This window comes from Phocoena sinus, chromosome 1 (genome assembly GCF_008692025.1).
Source record: "Phocoena sinus isolate mPhoSin1 chromosome 1, mPhoSin1.pri, whole genome shotgun sequence".
Lineage (NCBI taxonomy): Eukaryota > Metazoa > Chordata > Mammalia > Artiodactyla > Phocoenidae > Phocoena > Phocoena sinus.
In genome coordinates this window covers 154099905-154121028 of record NC_045763.1, presented here as the reverse complement: position 1 = coordinate 154121028, position 21124 = coordinate 154099905, and the positions used below count along the sequence as shown (strand labels likewise).

Here is a 21124-nt window from a genome sequence, read left to right as displayed (position 1 = left end):
TCCCAGCTGTGGGGTCAGGTCAGGCAGGGGGACTGGGGGGGTGCGTGGGGAGGCGCTGAAGCCAGGAATAGCTCTGGCGGAGGACTGCAAGGGTCCCTTGAGGAGTGCACGACCTTGTCCATCACCCCGACTGGATCTCAGCAGGCAGGGTTCTGGTGCCCAGATGGGAGGAGGGTACAGATCGGTGAGATGGGACATGGCCGGGAGCCTGCGCCAGGGGTCAGGGCAATGGGAACGAGAGCTTCCATTTGGAGAATGAACCCAGATCAGGCTCTGTGTGTTTGGCCTCTGGGGGACCACTTGTGCCCAGGGCTTCTCAGCTTGGGTGCTGGGGTTCCAGACAGCCTGGAAACAGCCTTCTCTTGGGAGCACCCCCAGCTTTGTCCCTGGGGTCCCACACTCCCCTGGTCCTCACATTCCCTGGGAATTCTCACTTGTGCTGTATGAGGTTGAGGGCCTAGAGAGGGAGGGAATTGGGATGCCCAAGTTGGGCCTGATTGGAGGAAGGTCTTCTAGCAATGGGACCCCAGGAAGGGAGTCTAAGGCCCCTGGTTACCCAGCCTCTCCAATCCCTGCTCTGGACCTCAGTTTCCCCATCTGTTACAGAGAACACTATGACAGTCCCCTAGCCCTTGGGGGTAAAACCAAGTCATAAGACAGGTCTGGAAGAGACCTTGGAGGAGGACAGCACTCTGAGACTTGTATTCTTCGAAGCAGGACATCTGCATGCCACGGGGAAATGAGGCAGGTACAACCAAATTCCTAGTCATTGAGTCATTCATCCAATAAAACAGTAAGATTGGGAATGATTTAATAAGCCTGAAAATAACACGTGTCAGGGAGGAGGGGAAGTAACAAGAACTCTCATTGCTGGTGGGAGTGTAGATGGGAGCAATCTCTTTGGAAAAAGTGAGACAGTATCTAGTCAGATTGAAAATGTGCAAATTCTATGACCCAGCAGTTACAGCCCCAGAAACTCTCACACCTGTGGCCCAGGAGACATGCATGCAAACATTCACAGCAGCATTGTTTGTAACACCAAATCTGGAGAACACAGCTCTCCCTCAACAGGGGAATGCATAAATAACTGTGACATGTATGTGCCCCTCTAAACCAAATATGGAATATAAAATGAGCAAACTTCAGCTACATGGTTGATCTGACAGACATAACGGGGAGCAAAGGAGCCAGGCACAGAGAGCGATGAGACACCTTTCATATCCAATTCAAGCGCGGGGAGCACCAGCTCTCTTCTTCAAGGGGTGTCTCTAGAGGGTGAGACCACAAAAGAAGGCAGGCAAGGTCAGGACAGTGCCTGCCTCTGGGCAGAGGGACAGGGAGGTATGTGACTGTGGAGTTTCAGGGGCACTAATGAGGTCTCATTTCCTGTCCTGGGTGGTGGTTACACAGGCTTTCACTGTACAGTAATTCTTTAAATTAAACAAATACATTTTACGCACTCTTTAGCTTGTATGATATATCCCCTAATTTAAAAATCAATACACATATAATTTATTTAGGGCCCTCAGTGGCATGCACTGAGGGTGGAGGCCTCACACTGGTGAGGTGTGGCCACCTCTCACCAGTGGCTGTCCTTGTTGGGGAGAGGCAGTGGAGGGCCTGGGGAGCCTCCAGATCCTGCCCTGCTTGGGTGCCCGTGCCCTCTGCCGGGTGACTCAGTGTCCTGCTGGGCAGTCCTCCAGGACTGGAGACCCGATCTCTATCCCTGGCCTCTGACTCTGCAGCTATAAGTGAATGTGACTAACTCTGCAGGACCCTGAGTCAGGCCTCCAGAGACTGTCTCAGGATGGGGGAAGGGTGGCCAGGGGGGGTAGGGTGGGGGTTGACTTCCCTGGAGGACTCACAGCCCCTGGCTTTTCAAAGACCCCTGTGTGGTAGAGTAGGCAGTGGGCAGGGATTAGGGAATGCTTGGCCCACTGGCCAGCAGTGAAATGCCAGGTACCCCTGAAGCTCTGGCCAAGTTCTCACTCTCTTTTCCTTTAGCTTGGCAGTGACCTTGGGATCGGTTGCATCTGCCCCGCTCCAGCTGGTTCAGATTTCAGGGAGGCCGATAGGTATTTTCTTCCCCACACCTCAAACCAGTGTCACAAATCACTAGGCCAAGTCACAGATAATCCAAACATCAGGGAATCCACAGATAAATCCTCTTTGGTTTTGAAGCATGCAGCTGAACTCTCTTTGGATACAAGGCATGTTTGGGGCTCTGAGAGTTCACAGAAACCGCTGAGAACATCTCTACTTCATAAAGCCTGGAAGGCTGGCTGATCTGAGGTCATCCCATTTGACCCATCCCATCCCATCTGGCCCCCACCTCATGTCCCAGGCTGAGCTGAGGAGTCTTGGTCTCTGCATGGGCTGAGGGCTATGTCCCAAGACAGGAGAGACAGAGGGCTGGGTTACAGCCCTAGGACATCTGACTGATTTCAGTCCAGCAATGGAAAGGGTTCCTCTAAGGTAATGAGCAACTGGTCACTGAGAGTGTGGGGGGAGGTTGGAAGGCTAGCTCTCAAGACCTGTAGAGACTCTAGGCCTGGGACGGAGGGAGGGTATGTGAGATAACATAGGTGTCTCCTTCTAGCCCTGAGAGTCCAGGGTCAGGGCTCTCTCTAACCTGAGCCTGTGTTGGCTCCTATACCTCCCGAGGTGAGAGGAGATGAAGGGTTGGTGTTAAAGCGTTTCCTTCCTAGTGCCTGCTAGCCCTGGAAACAGAAAAGACTTCTTTCAACAAGGAACTCTATCGAGAAGTCTGGACGACAATGACTTTAAGATCTGGAAGCCCATCAGCCCTCTTGGGTTAAGTCCATGACTGATGGGTCTGGCGATGCTTGCCTCTTTTGGGGACTTCTTGGGGCCCGGCAGAGGACAGGGTGGTCTCATTTTCTGCAGCTCAGGACTACCAAGCCTGAGAGAGAGGAATCCAGAAGAGACGGGGGAGGTGAGCCCCGGGGGTCCAGTGGGACCGCAAAGATAGACTGAAGCAGGCGCTAATAACTGGCGGGCCCCAGTGCTTTACTGAGCAGCCGCAGAATCAGGAAAGGGAAGTGGAGTGGGGACATGATTATGTCCCTGAGTAAAGGTTTCAAGCTGGGCTTTGCAGAGGATATAATTAGCGTGGTTGCTGCTTCTTGTAAGATATTTCACTCTGCAGTGGTACAGCTTGCCAAAAGGGTGTCCTTAGGCATAGAGGCCTGGGGGTAAGGGAGTTGAAGAAATCTCCTTGTGTGGGGCCTGGAGTACCTGCCTGTCCACCAGAGCTGAGCTCAGATGGCAGAGCTGTGGCCCTCCGCATGGGCCCAAGGAAGGGAGACTGAAGCTCAACAGGGGACCCAGCAGGGCAGGTGATCAGGCTCCTAGCCAGTCAGGGCCAAGTGATCTCTGCCCCACTGTGTGCCCAGGAACCGAAGGCTACACCTCAGCAAGCGCATCCTTGATGGCACTGGTGAGAGGGAAGTGCAGATTCTGTCCGCACAAGGTGCCCTGAAAGTCATCCAAGTCCAGGGCCCACACCATGGCGCCAGCCAGCTGCCTGTTCCTCAGGTACTGCACCTGCTCTGGAGACCCAGAGCAGGCAGGGCTGGGTTCCCTGGGCCAGGGTGCTTATGGGGGGCGTGCTATCTGGACACCTCCCCGTGGGAGAGAAAAGCAGACACCGGAGACCCCAAACACCTCTGTAGCCAAGCCCCACCCTCAGTGCAGGGGGCTTCCCTCCCCCTCTTCAACTTGGGGTGTGGCCTTAGGTACGTACCTTGTTTTTGATGCTCTCCTGGTCATCATACCCCACCCACTGGTTGCCCTTAGTGGCATAGGGGACCTGCTGACCAAGGAGTCTATGGACTGTGGCTCCGCGGAGAAAGTCACAGATCTGAACAGAGAACAGGGCAGGCGTGGTGTGGGGAGCTGTGCTGAGACTTTGCGGGTCACCGGGGGACGCCACAGCCCAAATCTCTCAGCCCCTTGCTTCTTCCTGCAGGCTACATCTTCCCCTAGAGACTGCAGGCTTCGCACAACTTTGCTTAAAACAGATGCAAAGATCCCAGGATTCTGTAGCTGCTATAACCTGAGGGCATTATGGGGGCTCTGATTAGCTTCCTGCATCTTAAACAGGGATGTGGGAAATAGTGCTTTGACACTGAGGACCGGCCCAAGGCAGCACAGAGCAGCAGAGGATGGGCCGAAACAAAAGAACCTACCTCTTGGCCATTGCTTTTTCCTGGGCTAGAAGGAAGGCCCAAACTTGGTGGCCAGAGGGGTTGCAGACAGGATGTGCCTGGCCTCCTCCTCCCTCTTCTCCAGAGTGCTAGGTCTGCTGGAACATTTTTTTAAATTTCCAAAGGAGTAAAGTGTGGGTGGGGTGGGAGGCTCACCTTCCCCGGGGGCTACGGGTGCCCCGGGAAATCTTACCTTCTCCCCAGCTCATACCTCATAGTAGGCGAGGGTCCCTTTCTCCTTGGTGAACTGGCCTGGTATTCCTGGCCCTGAGGTTGGGGCTCCCACATCTGTCTTGGAAGAGGCCAGGGTGAAGCTCCTCCCAAAAGTGGGGATACCCATCACCAGCTTATTGGCCTGGGCCCCCAGCCTCAACACATAGCTCACAGCGTAGTCCTGTGGGTGGGTAGGGCAGGACAGTTTGAGCAGTTAGATGCTGGTGGTCTAGGAGGGGAAAGGTTGTGCAGTTCCCACTGCTGCCTTGAAAGGTGGAGTTCCAGGTCTAGATGCGTCTGGAATTCCCTTCCTTCTGGGAACCTATAATGTCAGTCTGAAAAGCATTGTGTAATTTCAGTCTTGAAAAAAATCCTCTTAGGTATAGGAAGGGATTATTACTGTTCGATAGTTGCAGAACTCTGGTGATTGGCCCAGGTTACACAGCAAACAATGGCAGGTCTAGACTAGACTCTTGCCCTCTCAGCCCCCAGCCTTCTCTGTGCTCTCTTCAGTCTGCCCTCTGCCTTCACTAGGTCCACCCTACAGGCCCATCAGGAGACGTCCTGACTCTTTATGGACGCATCACCTCCCCAGTTCCCAGAGCTGTGGAGAACGCATAAACTTTGGGCCTCAGTTTCCTCATCTGTGAGGTGGGCCCTATAACCCCTCCCTTGCAGGATTACTGAGGAGTGGAGAGGTTGGTGTCTGAGCTCTGGCAAGTGGCATGTCTGTGGCCCCCTCTCAGCCCTCCCTCCTTTGGGACACTCACAGAATTGGTGAATCTGTCAGAACTTGTATCTTCCTGGCCTCGGAATAGGGGGCTGTGATGTGCTATGGTCTGGCGCTACGCTCCATAAAAGTCGTAGGTCAGAAGGCTGATGAAGTGCAGGTGTCTGTGGAAGAGTGGATGCAGGTCAAGGCGAAAAATTGAAAAAGCGCACCACCCTAGCAGGATGTGAGCTGGAGAAACAGGCAGCCATGAGAAAAGCCATTAACCCCAAACCCAGCAGAACCCAGTGACCCGCTGTCTAGGCTGCTGGACCACCTCCCTTGTGCCACACTGGGACGTGGGCTCAGGGTCCCACAGGAGCATTCAAGGCAAGAATGGGGTCCTTCCAATCCGCCCCCAGCACACAGTTGGGAGCTGGCCTCCAACACACGTCACCCCCTCCACTCCAGCCACATTCATCTTTGAGAAAGCAGATTACAAGCGGCATCAACAGCTAGCCTTGTCGGGAGAGAGAGGGACCAAAGGATGGCCTGAACCTATGATTCCTGCTGGTGGGAAGTTAGGTTTCCAAACACAAAAGTGGAGGGTCTGCAGGTGGATTGCATGAACATGAGCTTCAGGTGTTTGGGGCAAATGGTTGAGAGTCACCTCTTTCCCACCCTCTAAGTGATCAATTAAAGCACCAAGTCTACACTCCCTAAGACCCTAAAGAAGATTCTAAAGTCAGAGCGAAGAGTCTTGGTCTCTTACTCTTGGGTTTCCTAAGATCCATGCCTTTGTCTCACGGAGAGATCAGCCTGCTTGGCTGGGGACCACTCATTCTCACACGTGAGGAGGCAGGGCGAGGAGGAGGGGTGGGGTGGACAGGAAAGGGAGGGGGTCACCCGCATGTGTGAAAGGTATCATGACTGCTGCCTTGCCCCTCCAGAGACTAGTGACTGGCTGGTTTGTATAACTTTCCCTGCTTCCTTTTCCACAAATACATACATTCATAACGACTTTCTCAACTGAGCAGCGCGATACCCCAAGTGGAAAGGAAGGATAGGGATTGTTATGCCCCGTTTGACAGATGGGGAGGCTGAGGCACACAGAGGGGAAGTGACCTGCTCAAGGTCACACATCTTTGGAGAAACTGGGACTAGAAGCCCAGTCTTCTGATTGTACATGGAGTGCTAGGGCAGAGTGCATCAGGAAGGAGATTCACCGGGATATCTGGGCGATGTCATAGCCTCTGTCAATGGCAATCTTCCCAGCAGACACTGCCGCGCTGAGCAGGAGTTGCTCTGCTCCTGCCTGGGCTTCCCTTGCAAACTCAGCCTCCGTTTCCTGGTTGGGAGAGAGGCAGGTGAGTGACAGCAAGCCTTGAGGCGAAAGATCTCTGAGCATGTCATTGGCCTTCGCTGTCTGCTGTAACCTCCAACCTGACTGGAGCTCAGTGGGAACGATAAAGTGGTCTCATCCTCAGACTCACCCATCTTTTTCCTAAAAAACTGTTTGGACCAATCTCATCCCTACACCCCGTGCATACTCATCAACACTCAATTATTCTCTGTCCTGGAGGGACCATGAGGATAGAGAGTGATCCCACTTGGTCCACAGATGATGCTGGAAGATATTTACCTGTTGGTCTGTGCTTTGTTCAAGCTTATAAAGGAGAACACAAAATTAAAGTGATTTACATTGTACCATGAACAGTTTGTTTAAATGATCACTCTGTCCCTGGGGTAACTGAGTACCTCTGATGCAGTGCATGCTGGGGAGTGGGCAGTGTTGGTTTGGGAATGAATACAGGCAGTGAGGAATGGGTTCTCCGCTTAGTGACCTCTGCCTCTTAGAACCCCACCCTACCTCCCACTGTTGTCAAAAGATGTCTTCCTTGATGTGTGAGATCTCAGGACACAGGCTTGTTTGTCTTATCCCTGGTCCAGATCTCAGGACCCTGCAGCAAAGAGGCCTCAGTCCCCCTTTGCCTGCCTCAGGAGAATATCTCTGAAGACAGCTTCTGCCCTCCCCACTCCCTGATGCTCCCTACCTCCCTGCCCTTTTCCCTGACCCAATCAGCACCTTGATCAGAGTGGTGAGATGCTGCTTGTTTCTCCGCCCGGGGTTGAGCCAGGCTAGGTCCAGTCCATCAAAGCCATGGGTCCGCAGAAATGGTGGCACCGACTTGATGAAGGTTCTGCGACTCCAGGTGTTGGAGGCTATTTTGGAAAATCTAGAACCGAAATCACCCCAGTAGAGGGCTCAGTACCAATACGCTGGGTGCCTTAGCCCTCTGGAAGGGTCTCTGGGGCATGTGGAGCTGGGAGTCTGAACCCACACAGCTCTAGGAGGGCATGGTTGGGACAGGACCCACCTCCTATTATCTTAGAAAGACCATGTGCTTTGGAGCCAGATATCCCTGGCTCTATCACCTACTAGCCAAGCCACTTTGAGCAGGTTATAACCTGAGCCTCAGTTTTCTCATCTGTAAAATGGGCATAAATATAACATCTCACAGTGCTATTATGAGGATTACATGTGATAATGGTTGGATAGGATGCCTGACATATAGTAACAGCTCAGTAAATGAGAGCTGCTATGGCCATCTTTGCCCCCTTTTTAAAGCCTCCTCCAATTCTACCCACTCCAGGATGCCCTCACAGGGTCTCCACTCCCAAATTTCCCATTCATTCCATCTCTCTCCTTCCAGCCCTTAGGACAGTATCCCTCGCCGCCCCAAATTTCTTTGTTTTCATGTCTGAGAAGTAGTAAAAAGAGCATTGGCTGCCACCTTGCTGTGTGACTCTTTTTTTTTTTTTTTTTTTTGGAGGTAAGCGGGCCTCTCACTGCCGTGGCCTCTCCCGTCACGGAGCACAGGCTCCAGACGCGCAGGCTCAGCCGCTCCTTGGCATGTGGGATCCTCCCAGACCGGGGCACGAACCCGCGTCCCCTGCATCGGCAGGCGGACTCCCAACCACTGCGCCACCATGGAAGCCCGCTGTGTGACTCTTGACAAGTTCCTTTCCCTCTCTGCGCTCTGATTTCGTGGTTGCACATGAGGCAGGCTCCTGACAACCATTCAGACCCCTGTGCCTGACCAGTCTGGGGTCCCTGTGACCCCCATCCAGTGGATGAGGAGAAAGCTATGCCTCCTCCTATTCCATCAACCTCTGGGGGATGAGTCATCCTACCTTTGATAACCAAAGTTCCATCCTCCAACAAATAGAAGGGTCTTCAGGCTGGGATTCCTGTGGGGCACAGGGAGGCAGGAGGGCAGGGGTTGAGTGAAGTTGTTGTGACATGGGGTGGCCCCACATTTAGGAGGCTGTATCAGGCTTCTAGCTTTGGGTGGGAGGCTGAATCAGGCCTCTGAGGTCCTTCCAACCCTGAGATTCAGTATTCTAAGACTTTCTAAGCATTTGTGGCAGTTACTCTGAGGTATGTTGCCCATATTTGTTCCCTCCAGTGGGGAATATGGCAAAATAGAGTCATGAGCACTTTCTCCGTGGAGAGGCACCCTCAGAGGATGGAGAGGGGTCCCGTTCCCAGGGGAGCTCAGCTGTGCCTTCTTCTACGGTCTTCTTCTACACCCTGACACCTGCCCTCATCACTTCTTCCCACTTAAGCCAAGGCCCTCCAGTTCTCCACCCAGAGGTGAGTACTGGGGACCTCGCCCACCCTCTCGAGCAGGAGTACACTGCCCTGAGACCAGCCCTGCTAACCCTCCATCTTCCTCCTTCCCTGGCCAGCCAGTGGCCCAACCTGTTCTTGAGTGTGTTCAGTGTGTCATAGAGCGTCACATCATTCCACTCCCAGGTGTCGATCGCACTGTTGCTTATGCTGGCAAAGCTGTAGAGATGTGGGTACAGAGGAAGGGGTCAATGGCGTCTGGGAAGCAGCTCCCATCGCCCTCCCGGTACTGGGACCAGCTGGTGTAGTAGCAGATCAGCTTGTATGCAGCACCTGAGGAGAAGGCCAAGATTGAGCCAGGGACCCTCTGGCTGAGCCCTGAGCTGAGCACTAATGGGGTTTTGGGGGGCGGGGTTGATGGGTAGAATTGTGAGCAAAGTTAGAATTCTAAATGCAAAGGGCTGGCTCAGGGGAGTTCTCTGTCTGATGAAAACAAGGTCTATTTTGAAAATGCTTAGAAAAGATCAAATATAGTAGATAAACATACTGCAGACTAAGAACAGAACACTGTATGGGGTGAGGGGGTGCCGATGAATGAAGATGAAATGGGACTTGGTACAAGTAAAGAAGGCTTCCTGGAGGCAGCGACTTTGAAGGAGAAGAGGGACCCGACAGCCATATCAGAAGACCCTGGCCTTCAGGCGAGAGTCTTGCAGGACCTTCAGTGGAGTCCTTGATCTGGGAGGCTCTGGCCCATCTCTTCTCTGCCTTCCTGTGGGAGTGCCCCTAACTTGTAACCCACCCAGAATGGCATCCCCCAGGCCCCTTCAGTCCATCCCCCGAGCTGGGGCACAATATCCCAATGGACCCGGAAGTTCCTCCTCCCTGCTCATTCTAATTTTTCCTGCTGCAAAGTAGGCCTTTTCTGCCCTCTTGACTGTGGAGGAATAACTGGGCATCACTCATCCATGCTGCTACTGGTCTCCTGTTAGTTGTTCCCAGTAAGCGATTAGTTGAAGCCTTCATTGAACCTGAGCCTTTGAAAGTTCTTAATTTTCAAAAATTTTAAATATACAGAAAAGTAGAGAATAGTATAATCAACACCTATATACTCATCACCTTGGTTTAACAAATGCTAATATTTCTGAACCATTTGAATCACAGAAGAAACTGGAAAAGCGCTACCTCAGCGGCAAGGTCCCTTCCACACAGCCCTCACCACACCCCCACCACCCATGACTTAAAAGGGGTTACTTACAGCTCTGGGCAACACCAGGACCACAAAACCTGAAGGGAAATCCAGGGTGAGACCCCCTGCAAGTACCTCCTGCCCTTCCCCCTGCTCCCTGCACCCCCCCACCATAAAGGAATCAAGGGCCTCCTCACACCAGCCTCCTCTTCTCTCTCCCCACCGACTCTGCTACCCCTCCCACAGCAGGTAGGAGGCCAGCCCCTCTGCGGAGCAGCTCTGTGGCCAACCCAGAGACCTGTCTGAGCCACCCTCAGACCCATCCTGGCTGCAGCAGAGGGGGGCACGGCATGGCCTCTTCCTTTGCCCTCAGGCTCCTGGTGCCCAGCTGCCTAGACAGGACGCTTCCCTGGGTGTCCAACTTCCTCTTATACCTGTCCCACTCCACTCTCCGGCACCCCAAACCATGCCATGTACAGGAACTGAGCTGCGTGTCAGTGAAGGAACTAGCAGGCTGGAAAGTGGCGGGGCCAAGCACTGCGGGCCGCCTGAGGTGGATTGAGAAACCCTGGAGAGTTCTGAAAACGTGGGCCAGGTCTTCCTGAGGCACCTGCTGGCAGAAAAGCCACCAGGTGGATGATCTGGGGGCTCCTGTGGCCAGTAACTCAGCCTCCCACTCAGTTTCCTCCAAAACCCAGCAGTTTCCGGGCTTTTCGGGCAGCCTCTACTTTTGCCTCTCCAGCCCTCTGTCCGGGCCCTTGGCCAGGTTGAAACTGGGCACAATTGAGTTCTGTAACCAGCAGTAACCCCAAAATAGGCCGTTATTTATTCTCTCCCTGAGTCCAGCAGCACCCTGCCTGACCCACTCCCCCTCGCCAAGCTCTTTCCCACAGCCAGCCTGTGCTGAAGAAAGGCACAGCCTTTTAAAGAAAGGCTGGAGAGGAGTGGGAAATTGCTGAGAACGCTCTGAGACCTGGTGCCGCTTTGCTTCCTTTTTGAAAGGCCCGTTAAAATGAGTATGAATCTGGCAAGCCCGGGGCTGCAGCGAAGTACCAAGGAGTAAAAATTCAGGGAACTCTTGATTTCCCCCAGGAGCAGATAATCTCAGGAGATAATCTCCACACTCTCAGCTCCTCTCTGTTGAAACCTAAGTGTAACGATGCCACCCCTTTCTAGATCCCTCAGTGATTTCTTATCACTCTTCAGATAAGAGCAAAACTTCTTAACAAGGCTCTGCATGATTTGTTCCCTGTTTGTGGATACTTTTTTTTGGCCAAAGATCCTGGACAACTCCATTCTTTGCAGGCTATAAATTAATTAGTAGGCCGGGAGTGAAAAGTTCAGAACTCCAATTGCCAGAATGGGACAGAGGGCTTCTGAACAGATACCTTTATTTTTACAATCATATTAGGTAATAATCCAATGTTAGCCACACTGATTTCACAGCCCTCTCTTGGTGAGGTCTCTCCCTCTGTCCCCCTTCTCTTCCTTCCTCTCCCTAGAAACTGAAACATCTCTTTATTAAGAGAAATCGTCAGAAAGCAGTTTGTCCAGAGTCATACTCACGAATACTAAAGGGTCATGGCTTCACCCTCTCAAGGCAACTAGCCTTCTTTTGTACCCTAGATGATTGGCAGCAATGATAGTCCATGATAACTTTCCCTTGTTTGTTTAGGGCACTGGGAAGTGGACTTCCTTTCATCTCTAATAGAAGTATTACAAAGTAGTCGGCACGTAAAAATGTTCATAACAGGGTGCAGGATGTTAAGAAAACACCCAAGTTCACTCTCTTCCTTTGTTAAAAATTACTTCATAGGCACAGATTAGCCCAAGCCTTGTCCTGTGCTCCCCCAAACTCAGTTTATTAGTTCCACATGTCCTGCATGAAGGTGGCATTGTCATAACAGCCAAGACATCCCCTGGGCCTGCCCCAGCAGGATTGGCCAAGTGTCCCACGGCACATCACCTCTCAGCTTCATCTCACACCATGCCCCCTTCACTCCCTATAACTCATCCATTCATGCCTTCTTTCTTATATTTGCTCTACTCTCTCCCACCATAGTGCCTTTGTATATGTCATCTACTAGCCTGCCAATAACTATGAAGGGCCTGAGATTTTATACTACTTGCAAGTTAATGAGATAGACAGAATCTCATGGATTCTGGCAGAAGACACAAGAACCCGAGGTCAGAGACGAAGGACTTATTCATGGCACATCAAGCAGCATGAACTTCATGTTTGCATCATTTCCTGTGAAGAGGCAGCTATTTTGAGTTGCTGCCCAGGCATTTTACAGTATAACTCCGCTCATACCCAGAGTCTGGACATTTAGATAAGGACCTGAGTTTAGGATTCCAGCCACAAGGTCCTGCTTTGCATTTCCCAGGACACTTTTTAAAATAAGCACTTAAAGTTGAGCCCTGGAAAAGTTAGTGGTGCTCCCCAACCACCTTATAAGTAAAAGGTGCTTACTCTCTGTCTCCTGCTGGCTTGTGACCCAGGACAGAGGACTGCCCCCGCCCCCAGCTCAATGCACACCTCCCTCCTCTGTTTCTGGAATCTGAAAGTAATAAATCTTGTCACTTTACTTTCTTTGTGTGAGTGTATTGAAACTGTGCCTTCAATCAAAACTGCCCTGGGGTTTTCATTTCCCCAAAGTGGAAGCTCAGACAGTGAGGGAGCTACCTGCCCACCCTGTGTGTACGGTTTGTGCATCCTTATTCAGCAGGTCATACTCTGCATATTCTTAATTAAACACTCCTACTCATCCTTCAGACTGCAGCTCAGCAGGCACCTTTGGAAAAGGCAGACTCCCTAGTGAGGGAAAACCCCTATCGGGGCTGTCAGTGTACTTTGTACCTCTCCTCCTAGCACGTGACTCGGTTATAATTTTACATCTCATGTGTTAGTGTGGATGTCATTAATGTCTGCCTCCCTCACTAGACTATAAACTCAGTAAAGGCAAGGACTGTGTCTGTTTTATTCACCTTTGTGTCCATCCCTAGTGCTTGACACATAGTAGATGCTTAGTAGTTATTGAACGACTGAAAAAATGAATGATCTCAAGATGGTACATAACTCCAAACTCTTCTATTTTGTTTGGAACCTGAAATTCTAGAAATTTCATCTCTTTCCATAGTCCTTGTCACCTTGTGAATAACCAACTCAGGAGGTAAGATGAAATCGCAAAACAAACATCCTGACAACTTCCCTGGTCCAATTGTTCTAAGTCCCCACGCTGCTCTTATCATTCGGTTTACTTGTTCAACCAATGCTTACTGAGCATGGCACAGTTGCCTTGCACCGTGGGAGGTGGTGAGGGCAGAAAGGTGAGTGAAAACAGAGAATCAGTGCCTGTCCTCATGAAGTACATGGTCTGGCAAAGAACATGGACATTAAACAAAGGATAGCATAAATATTTTATTACAACTGTGAAAAGTTCAACAAGGCAATTCTGAGGGTTAGGAGAGTTTATAAAAGGCTACAGGTGGTCAGGGAACTCTTCCTTGGGAAATGATGTTTCAGCTGAATTGTGAAGGAACAGGTACTAGCTTGGCAAAAACATGTGAGGCAGGAGAAACAGAAGAGGCCTGGGGTGGGAAGAGGCTGCCATGCTCCAAGACCTGGGAGGATTCAAGAGTGGTTGAAGCGTGCGGTAGGGCAAGAGAGGCACAGATGAGATGGGTGGCCTCTTAGGCGTAACTGTTTTGAGGATCCGTTCCTTTTGCATGGAGTGTCAGAGCAAATGAAGGTGGTGTTAACATCCCGCCAAATATCTGAGGGGAAGTTCTTTATTTACAGGCAGGTGTCTTCCTCCAAGTTCATTTCCAAATCCTCAGCTCCAGCATATGGTGTTAGTGTCAGCACACAGTAAATGCCGTCAAAGACTCAGAGACAGAAACATTTGGACAAATAAACAATTTACTGCAAAAGGTAAAAGGGAGTCCAAGTTCAGAAAGAAAGATTGGTTTGTCAAATACAAATCACAACAAGTATTTAAAGGGAAAAAAAGATGACCAAGGCTACAATATTCATGGTAGAAATCAGCAGCTTTCTCACATGTCCATCATATTCACAGTTTATCTTCACTTGTTAGCATAGTAAAAATCAAGGAAAAAATTGCTTCTGCCAGAGTCCATATTTATGAGAAATAATGAGAGTTTATTATTTTGGAGTCCTGAGCCAGTCACAATAGCCTGTTGTTTTTGGATTATCTCCAGATGTAGAATGTCCCCACCTCCACCCCGCAGTGGTGCTCAGTCATGAATGAAGCAGAAAAAAGTGTCAGGTTTTGCTTCTGCAGTTTTTCTTTTCCTGTGGGCAAGTCCTTGCCTTTGAGAAAACCTAAGCAGATTAACAGTTTTCTGACTCAGTGTTATTAAATTGATATTTTTTTTATTTGACTAAAATTTATTTCCACAGGCATAACAAAAGGAGTTGATGTAACATATAAACACTTCCTTTTTGAGTGGCTAACAGAATTAGAGCCACATGACATTGAGGCTTGACAGTGAACTTCTGTCTGGAGGCTTGTAAAACTCCTAGGGCTGGGAATAACTTTTGTGTCAGAAGAAATTTTACCATCCTTATTAGCACTATTTTCTCTAAGATTCCCATATTTGTTAATATGCCTGCCAGGAAATGAAATTTTTACTACCTGTAAGGCTGGAATTTCATAAGTCATAAAGCCATCCCAGATGGCTCCCAGAGCCACCCCCTCCTGGGAGGACTTCATAGATGTCATTCTCACATGTAAAATGTAGTCTTTGTTCCTTAATAAAGGGCTTATCACACCTAATTAAATGGAATTTTTGGCATAGTGAATATTTAATTATATTCTGGTAAGAAAAAGGACAGATTCTTATTGAACCTATATAAATAATCTACATGACCATAAGTACTGAAATCACTCTAGAGGTAAATAAGGTACATCAATTTGGTTCCATTGCCTCAAACTTATAAAATAGGGAATTAGGCCATAAAAAGTATAGGAACTGGGGGGGACCTTCAAGATGGTGGAGGAGGAAGATGTGGAAATCACCTTCCTCCCCACAAATACATCAAAAATACATCTACAAGTGGAACAACTCCTACAGAACACCTACTGAATGCTGGCAGAAGACCTCAGACTTCCCAAAAGGCAAGAAAATCCCCATGTACCTGGGTAAGGGCAAAAGAACAAAGAAAAAGCAGAGGCAAAAGAATAGGGATGGGACTTGCACCTTTGGAGGGAGCTGTGAAGGAGCAAAGGTTTCCACACACTAGGAAGCCCCTCCACTGGTGGGGATGGGAGGTGGGGGGGGGGGGGGAGAAGCTTTGGAGCCACGGAGGAGAGCACAGCAACAGGGGTGCAGAGGGCAAAGCGGAGAGATTCCTGCACAGAGGATCTGTGCCGACCAGCACTCACCAGCCCGAGAGGCTTGTCTGCTCACCCGTCGGGGCGGGTGGGGGCTGGGAGTTGAGGCTCAGGCTTCAGATTTCATATCCCAGGGGGAGGACTGGGGTTGGCTGTGTGAACACAGCCTGAAGGGGGCTAGTGCACCACAGCTACCCAGGGTGGAGTCCGGGAAAAAGCCTGGAACTGCCGAAGAGGCAAGAGACAATTGTTTTGGGGTGAGCGAAGAGAGGGGATTCCTTCCCCGTCTGCCCACAGAAGGCAGAGCACCACCTAAATGACCTCCAGAGACAGGCACCAGCCACGGCTGTCAACTCAGACCCCAGAGATGGGTATGAAACGCTAAGGCTGCTACCGCTGCCACCAAGAATCTTGTGTGCAAGCACAGGTCACTATCCACACCACCCCAGGAGCCTGTGCAGCACACCACTGCCAGGGTCCTGTGATCCAGGGACAATTTTCCTGGGAGAACGCATGCCACGCCTCAGGCTGTTGCAATGTCACACCGGCCTATGCCACCACAGGCTCGCCCCACGTTCCAATTATGACTACCATACCCCTCCCTCCCCCTGGCCTGAGTGAGCAAGGGCCCCCTAATCAGCTGCTGCTTTAACCCCCTCCTGTCTGGGTGGGGAACATATGCCCTCAGGAGACCTACACCATAGGCGGGGCCAAAACCAAAGCTGAACCCCAGGAGCTGAGCAGACAAAGAAGAGAAAGGGAAATTTCTCCCAGCAGCCTCAGGAGCAGCGGATTAAATCCCCACAATCAACTTGATGTACCCTGCATCTGTGGAATACCTGAATAGACAACAAATGTTCCCAAAATTGAGGCGGTGGACTTTGGGAGCAACTGTAGACTTGAAGTTTGCTGTCTGCAACTGATTTGTTCCTGATTTTTATGTTTATCTTAGTTTAGTTTTTAGCGCTTGTTATCACTTGTGGATTTGTTTATTGGTTCGGTTGCTCTCTCTTTTTTAAAAAATTATTATTTTTTATGTTAATAATTTATTAAATTTTATTTTTTTTAATTTTTAAAAATTTTTCTTTCTATTTTTCTCCCTTTTCTTCTGAGCCATGTGGCTGACAGGGTCTTGGTGCTCTGGCCTGGTGTCAGGCCTGGGCCTCTGAGGTGGGAGAGCTGAGTTCAGGACATTGGACCACCAGCGACCTCCCAACCCCATGTACTATCAATCAGTGAGAGATCTCCCAGAGATCCCCATCTCAATGCTAAGACCCAGCTCCACCCAATGGCCAGCAAGCTCCACTGCTGGACACCCCATGCCAAAAAACTAGTAAGACAGGAACACAACCTCACCTGTTACCAGAGAGGCTGCCTAAGATCATACTAAGTTCACAAACACCCCAAAACACAACACCGGACATGGCCCTGCCCACCAGAAACACAAGATCCAGTCCCCCCCAACAGAACACAAGCACCAGTCCCTCCCACCAGGAAGCTTGCACAAGCCACTAGTTCAACCTCACCCACTGGGGCAAGACATCAAAAACAGCAGGAACTATGAACCTGCAGCCTGCAAAAAGGAGACCCCAAACACGATAAGTTAAACAAAATGAGAAGACAGAGAAATATGAAGTAGATGAAGGAGCAAGGTAAAAACCCACCAGACCAAACAAATGAAGAGGAAACAGGCAGTCTACCTGAAAAAGAATCCAGAGTAATGATAGTAAAGATGATCCAAAATCTTGGAAATAGAATAGAGAAAATACAAGAAACGTTTAACAAGGGCCTAGAAGAACTAAAGAACAAACAAACAATGATGAACAACACAATAAATGAAATTAAAAATTCTCTAGAAGGAATCAACAGCAGAGTAACTGAGGCAGAAGAACGGGTAAGTGACCTGGAAGATAAAATAGTGGAAATAACTAATGCAGAGCAGAATAAAGAAAAAAGAATGAAAAGAATTGAGGACAGCCTCAGAGATCTCTGGGACAACATTAAATGCACCAACATTCAAATTATAGGGGTCCCAGAAGAAGAAGAGAAAAAGAGAGGGAGTGAGAAAATATTTGAAGAGATTATAGTTGAAAACTTCCCTAACATGGGAAAAGAAATAGTCAATCAAGCCCAGGAAGTGCAGAGAGTCCCATACAGGATAACTCCAAGGAGAAACATGCCAAGACACATATTAATCAAAATATCAAAAATTGAATGCAAAGAAAAAATTAAAAGCAGCAAGGGAAAAGCAACAAATACCATACAAGGGAATCCCCCTAGGTTAACAGCTGATCTTTCAGCAGAAACTCTGCAAGGCAGAAGGCAGTGGCAGGACATATTTAAAGTGATGAAAGGGAAAAACCTACAACCAAGATTACTCTACCCAGCAAGGATCTCATTCAGATTCGATGCAGAAATTAAAACCTTTACAGACAAGCAAAAGCTAAGAGAATTCAGCACCACCAAACCAGCTTTACAACAAATGCTAAAGGAACTTCTCTAGGCACGAAACACAAGAGAAGGAAAAGACCTATAAAAACAAACCCCAAACAATTAAGAAAATGGTAATAGGAACATACATATCAATAAATACCTTAAATGTAAATGGATTAAATGCTCCAACCAAAAGACACAGACTGGTTGAATGAATACAAAAACAAGACCCATATATATGCTGTCTACAAGACATCCACTTCAGACCTAGGGACACATTGAGACTGAAAGAGAGGGGATGGAAAAGGATATTCCATGCAAATGGAAATCAAAAGAAAGCTGGAGTAGCAATTCTCATATCAGACAAAATAGACTTTAAAATAAAGACTATTACAAGAGGCAAGGAAGGACACTACATAATGATCAAGGGATCAATCCAAGAAGAAGATATAACAATTGTAAATATTTATGCACCCAACATAGGAGCACCTCAATACATAAGGCAAATGCTAACAGCCATAAAAGGGAAAATTGACAGTAACACAATCATAGTAGGGGACTTTAACACCCCACTTTCACCAATGGACAGATCATCCAAAATGAAAATAAATAAGGAAACACAAGCTTTAAATGATACATTAAACAAGATGGACTTAATTGATATTTATAGGACATTTCATCCAAAAACAACAGAATACACTTTCTTCTTTAGTGCTCATGGAACACTCTCCAGGATAGATCATATCTCAGGTTGCAAATCAAACCTTGGTAAATTTAAGAAATTTGGAATCATATCAAGTATATTTCCTGACCACAATTCTATGAGACTAGATATCAATTACAGGAAAAAAAATCTGGAAAAAATACAAACACATGGTGGCTAAACAATACGCTACTAAATAACCAAGAGATCACTGAGAAAATCAAAGAGGAAATCAAAAAATACCTAGAAACAAATGACAAAGAAAACACAATGATCCAAAACCTATGGGATGCAGCAAAAGCAGTTCTAAGAGGGAAGTTTATAACAATACAATCCTACCTCAAGAAACAAAAAAAAAAATCTCAAATAAAAACCTAACCTTACACCTAAAGCAATTAGAGAAAGAAGAACAAAAAAACAAACAAACCAAAGTTAGCAGAAAGAAAGAAATCATAAAGATCAGATCAGAAATAAATGAAAAAGAAATGAAAGAAACAATAGCAAAGATCAATAAAACTAATAGCTGGTTCCTTAAGAAGATAAACAAAATTGATAAACCACTAGCCAGACTCATCAAGAAAAAAAGGGAGAAGACTCAGATCAACAGAATTAGAAATGAAAAGAAAGTAACAACTGACACTGCAGAAATACAAAGGATCATGTGAGATTACTACAAGCAAGTATATGCCAATGAAATAGACACGCTAGAAGAAATTGACAAATTCTTAGAAAAGCACAATCTTCTGAGACTGAAACAGGAAGAAATAGAAAATATAAGCAGACAAATCACAAGCACTGAAATTGAAACTGTGATTAAAAATCTTCCAACAAACAAAAGTCCAGGGCCAGATGGCTTCACAGGCGAATTCTATCAAACATTTAGAGAAGAGCTAACACCTATCATTCTCAAACTCTTTCAGAATATGGCAGAGGAAGGAATATTCCCAAACCCATTCTACAAAGCCACCATAACCCTGATACCAACACTAGACAAAGATGTCACCAAAAAGAAAACTACAGGCCAATATCACTGATGAACATAGATGCAAAAATCCTCAACAAAATATTAGCAAACAGAATACCAACAGCATATTAAAAGGATCATACACCGTGATCAAGTGGGGTTTATACCAGGAATGCAAGAATTCTTCAATATATGCAAATCAATCAATGTGATACACCATATTAACAGATTGAAGGAGAAAAACCATATGATCATCTCAATATATGCAGAAAAACTTTCAACAAAATTCAACACCCATTTATGATAAAAACTCACCAGAAAGTAGGCATAGAGGGCACCTACCTCAACATAATAAAGGCCATATATGACAAACCCACAGCCAACCTCATTCTCAATGGTGATAAACTGAAAGCATTTCCAGTAAGATCAGGAACAAGACAAGGGTGTCCACTCTCACTACTATTATTCAACATAGTTTTGGAAGTTTTAGCCACAGCAATCAAAGAAGAAAAAGAAATAAAAGGAATGCAAATTGGAAAAGAAGCAATAAAACTGTCACTGTTTGCAGATGACATGATACTCTACCTAGAGAAACCTAAAGATGCTACCAGAAAACTACTAGAGCTAATCAATCAATTTGGTAAAGTAGTAGGATACAAAATTAATGCTCAGAAATCTTTGCATTCCTATACACTAATGACAAAAAATCTGAAAGAGAAATTAAGGAAACATTCCCACTTACCATTGCACAAAAAGAATAAAATACCTTGGAATAAACCTACCTAAAGAGACAAAAGACCTGTATGCAGAAAACTATAAGACACTGATGAAAGAAATTAAAAATGATACAAACAGATGGAGAGATATACCAGGTTCTTGGGTTGGAAGAATCAACGTTGTGAAAATGTCTATACTACCCGAAGCAATCTACAGACTCAATGCAGTCCCTATCAAACTACCAATGGCATTTTTCACAGAACTAGAACAAAAAATTTCACAATTTGTATGGAAACACAAAAGACCCCGAATAGCCCAAGCAGTCTTGAGAACGAAAAACGGAGTTGGAGGAATGAGGCTCCTTGACTTCAGACTATACTACAAAGCTGCAGTAATGAAGACAGCATGGCACTGGCACAAAAACAGTGGAACAGGATAGAAAGCCCAGAGATAAACCCATGCACATATGGTCACCTTAGCTTTGATAAAGGAGGCAAGAATATACAATGGAGAAAAGACAGCCTCTTCGATAAGTGGCGCTGGGAAACCAGACAGCTACATGTAAAAGAATGAATTTAGAACACTTCCTAACACCATACACAAAAATAAACTCAAAATGGATTAAAGACCCAAATATAAGGCCAGACGCTATAAAACTCTTAGAGGAAAACATAGGAAGAACACTCTTTGACATAAATCACAGCAAGATCCTTTTTGATCCACCTCCTAGAGAAATGGAAATTAAAACAAAAATAAACAAATGGGACCTAATGAAACTTAAAAGCTTTTGCACAGCAAAGGTTACCATAAGCAACACAAAAAGATAACCCTCAGAATGGGAGAAAATATTTGCAAATGCAGCAACAGACAAAGAATTAATCCTCAAAATATACAAGCAGCTCATGCAGCTCAATATCAAAAAAGCAAACCACCCAATCCAAAAATGGCATAAGGTCTAAATAGACATTTCTCCAAA

General features: G+C 47.5%; 1 protein-coding gene across 1 annotated transcript; it reads right to left on the bottom strand.

The window, feature by feature from the left end:
• Positions 1-2910: 2910 nt before the first annotated feature.
• On the bottom strand, positions 2911-10315 carry CHI3L1 (chitinase 3 like 1). The gene is given in 12 exon segments (XM_032608655.1): positions 2911-3567; positions 3767-3883; positions 4441-4623; positions 5213-5336; positions 6378-6499; positions 7238-7388; positions 8347-8403; positions 8918-9011; positions 9014-9118; position 9352; positions 10044-10072; positions 10273-10315. Coding segments are annotated over 12 exon segments (1149 nt in total). The 5' UTR covers positions 10298-10315; the 3' UTR covers positions 2911-3426.
• Positions 10316-21124: the final 10809 nt, after the last annotated feature.